General features: G+C 30.7%; 1 protein-coding gene across 1 annotated transcript; it reads right to left on the reverse strand.

The window, feature by feature from the left end:
* Nucleotides 1-1,583: 1,583 nt before the first annotated feature.
* LOC127733476 (adhesion G protein-coupled receptor E3-like) lies at nucleotides 1,584-2,420 on the reverse strand. Its single transcript, XM_052242832.1, has 2 exons — nucleotides 2,312-2,420; nucleotides 1,584-2,071 (listed from the first exon to the last, which is right to left on the reverse strand). Exons 1-2 carry the CDS (start codon nucleotides 2,418-2,420, stop codon nucleotides 1,584-1,586), a joined length of 597 nt encoding a protein of 198 aa, XP_052098792.1.
* Nucleotides 2,421-3,843: the final 1,423 nt, after the last annotated feature.

The following is a 3,843-nucleotide window of genomic DNA, read 5'->3' on the forward strand; positions in this document are numbered from 1 at the left end:
TACTCGTCGTTCGCGATTATAGGAGGGAAATGATAACATTATAAGAACACTTTGTTTTTATTTAAATCTAATTTTATTGTTTCTATTTACCAGAACGTTTTCGTGTGAATTTTTAATTAAAAGTGCCAGTGCTAATACGAGACAAACATTGAAAAGATCAAGATTTCTGTTTTTACAGGGGAGGTGATGTTTGTCACTAGATTTCCCACTGTAAAATGCTTTCTTAAAATAAGAAGAAAAGGTGGGGTCACCGAACAAGTGTTCTTGCTACCTTGCAAAATGGATAAATTTTCTGTACATTCCTTAATAATTGAATAAATGAGTTATATCCCTTTATTAAGCAAACTTTTAAAATCTTTAAATCAAAATTATTTTTATCTGTATTTGCAAAATTAACTGTTCATAAGATACAATCACAAAAATTCTATCATCAAAATAAAAAATTCTAACAAATAAATTAAATTCTTTCAATAAATTTTACATATCTAATTAAAAACATTGACCTATCATTCGGTGTCATTTACGTTCCAAGTTGGCAAAAAACTCCCATTTTTTGTTCCTTATTCAATTTTACTTAAAAAGAGTCAGTATTACGTTTATACTACATAGAGTACATAATGATACCAGTTATAGATACAAAGATACAGAAAAGTGTCCTTCATATATCGGCTTTGATAAAGAAATTGACAAGGGTCAGTTGAGCAAACTTTGAATGAAACTTTTGAACAAATGGTTCTAAGTGGTTTAGTTGAAGTTTAACTTCGAACGTTTTACCAACGCAATCTTGATTGATTAGTCGTTATGGAAATTGTGTGTCATAGATGACTACGGATCTGTTCAACTAGTCGTAGATACAATTTTGTTATATTTTCTGCGATTCTGATTTCACTGAATGCCACTTATTACCAAATTTGCACTTACCATTAGCTTCACAACGAATGCCACCAGTGAAAGAAGAACTTTTTATCCCTCCGGAGCACTCGAGTTCAGTCCGGTTTTTGGTGGGATTCGTTTTGTTAATTTTTAGTTTTTATCTTTTCATTGTTTTTCTTGCAGGCATGATGTTTTCTGTTTCTTTTGGCTCTTCTCTATTTTTTTAAAAACACCTATCGTATTTAAAAACAATATCCGTAGAGCTATAGTTATAACCATGAACGGATTTGTGTTTCAGCACAAGAAAGAACGAAACTGATTTTTACTACATATATTTTGATACATGTCTATTTATTATTACGATGAAATACATGTCGATGTTCTCTGCTTATCGAGGTGAAGTTTATCTGATGAAACCTGAACACTATGAGAACGGATATCAATCAAACGTATTCATCTTATAAACATTGATAAACATGCAGAACATTAATTACATTTTCAATGAAATATATAAATCATGAAAATAAAATAAAAAAAGACGAATTGGTATATGACATAATAACAATGTGCCAAAGTAATCACAAAAGATTGTAAGAAAAAGAAACAAATGTAAAGAAATTGTTAATTGCGTGTGATATATTAATAGTTTCGTTTTCATATGTGTTTGTTGTTTTTTTTTATGTTTTGGTATCAAACAAAATTAATTGTAGTCAGGAATGTAATGTTGTTTGATTTGTTGCCGACTTTGGTGATATACCAGAAAAGAGATACTTGTTGCCACCTATAAATTTGGATTTGTACAATTCTAAAACACGCTCGTTACAAATGTATGACATGAAAATAAATATCCCCGTCAACAAATTACACATTGAAATTAAAACCGTGAACATTGATATCGGGAACAATGCATCAATAAACTGTAGTAACCAAGTGCAGCCAGTTATGGCAAACAACTTAAAGTATATGACTATGTTGTTCTTTTTTTCATGTGATACATTTTCTGATGACACGTGTGGAGAACTGCAAATGTTAAACACTGCTGCAGCAAACATAATAACATTTGACAACAAGATAATACCAACTGGACATAAAAATGTAATAATTGCTGCCAATTTAAAAACAATAAAGCACAAATCACCTCCATATCCAATGGACTGATAATCATTGTCAATAAAAGATACAAGAATATTGCTTGTAACTATGATAGCCGGAAATCCAAAAATATATGCCTTATATTTGAATAAAACATGAATATTTGAGTTCGCTGTGGTTGAAAAACTTGTCGTGAAAACCCTGTAAACATGAAATGTGCACACATTATATGATGTAAATACAGTCAAAATGAAATAATGCTGAAGGACACCAATCGCCTGACATAGATAAATATTTTCTAAACTGTACAGTCGAACATGGAAGAGAAAGTCGTTCAAAATCATACATAACACTAAGGTCATGTTATTTTGACCAGGAACTGTTCTCAAACTTTTGAATAAAACGTATGTCATAAATGTGAGAATTAAACAAATAAGTGATATAACATTACACATGGCTCTGATAATAAACATAGGAAGTTCTATATTCTCATTTGGCAGTTCGGAAATGAGCTGAAGAAACCTATCAGAACACACTCGAATATGATTATTTTTTACTGTAAGATATTCATTACGCCTTAAGAGTTGGCCACTGTTATGAAGCTTAATCTCCCCATTTCGTTGCTTCTCATATTCGTGTGTGCTAAATTCAACCTGAGTACACAGTAGTAGCTTGTTTACACGGTAATACGTAGCAAATTTGCCCGGAACACGTATTGGAATCACGCTTTGATATGTGCACAAGTCTGCAACTGCTATATTGTCTACCAATGAAGGTACATCAAAGGCCTCCGCATCACTTTCATAATTAACCCTCATAATAAGATCACTTTGATTAAGGGTTACTGTTGAATTCATCAGGTGTAGCAAATTTGAATCAATGTTATGTCTTGATACCACTCCAAAAGTACATAAATCGAAGTATAGGTACCCAGAAAATGAAGTTTTAATATTAATGTTATTGCACGAGATGTTAGCAATTATATACTTCATATTACCATATATTGATGTATTTATTAACCTTCTATTCAAATTATCAAATGCTTCATCGGCTAGTTCTCTTATCAAATCAATACCTACTGCCTCTTGGGCGTTTTTAGAAATTATAGCTTCAAAGTGAACAGCAAATATATAGCATAAATCTTCTGTCATTTGCAGAAGTGGGATACATGTGTTGTTTGCGAAGACCTTTCCAGGAATACACCTCAGATCTCTACAAATACTCTGAAAAATAGCAATAAACCATGGTTTATGTTGATATACATATACATTTGTAAATTGAAAATTTCTTTCGATTCAAAACCAATGGACATTGGTTTTATTCAATATACCTCGGAATTCAAACATTTTTATTCCGTATGTTTACAATTTAAAAAAAGAAAAATAGAATTGTTATGATTAAACCGAATGAGTTTTATGGTTATTAGACAAATACAAACTTCAATATTCAAAGAAAAAGTAATTGCTCACTTTGTACGTTTTTATGGTATTTACTTCCGCTGTTTTATGGATATGGTATTATAAGAGTTATGATTTTGAAAGTTTTATTTTCAGAAAAGTAAGTTGTTTATATTTTTACGTTTCGTTTTATTCATTTGTCTTGTGATGAACAAAAGATATTTCATTGATCTACATAACGTATAACCTGTGTTTTTGAAAGATTCCTTATCTGGTTTGCTCTAGACAACTTTTGGAAATCTTAATATATATAACACAGGTAATCATTAAGGTCTGCACAGAACAGTAAAAACGCTTTTAGGTAAACAACTCTTTAGGGCGATACAACTTAAGTTTTGCTACAATAAAACAATTCTTAAACTCAAAATATACAATTAAATATTTTGATTTTTCTAACACTGGTCACTACCTTTTCAATCGC

The sequence above is a fragment of the Mytilus californianus genome, unplaced genomic scaffold (assembly GCF_021869535.1).
Source record: "Mytilus californianus isolate M0D057914Y unplaced genomic scaffold, xbMytCali1.0.p SCAF_3, whole genome shotgun sequence".
Classification (NCBI taxonomy): Eukaryota; Metazoa; Mollusca; class Bivalvia; order Mytilida; family Mytilidae; genus Mytilus; species Mytilus californianus.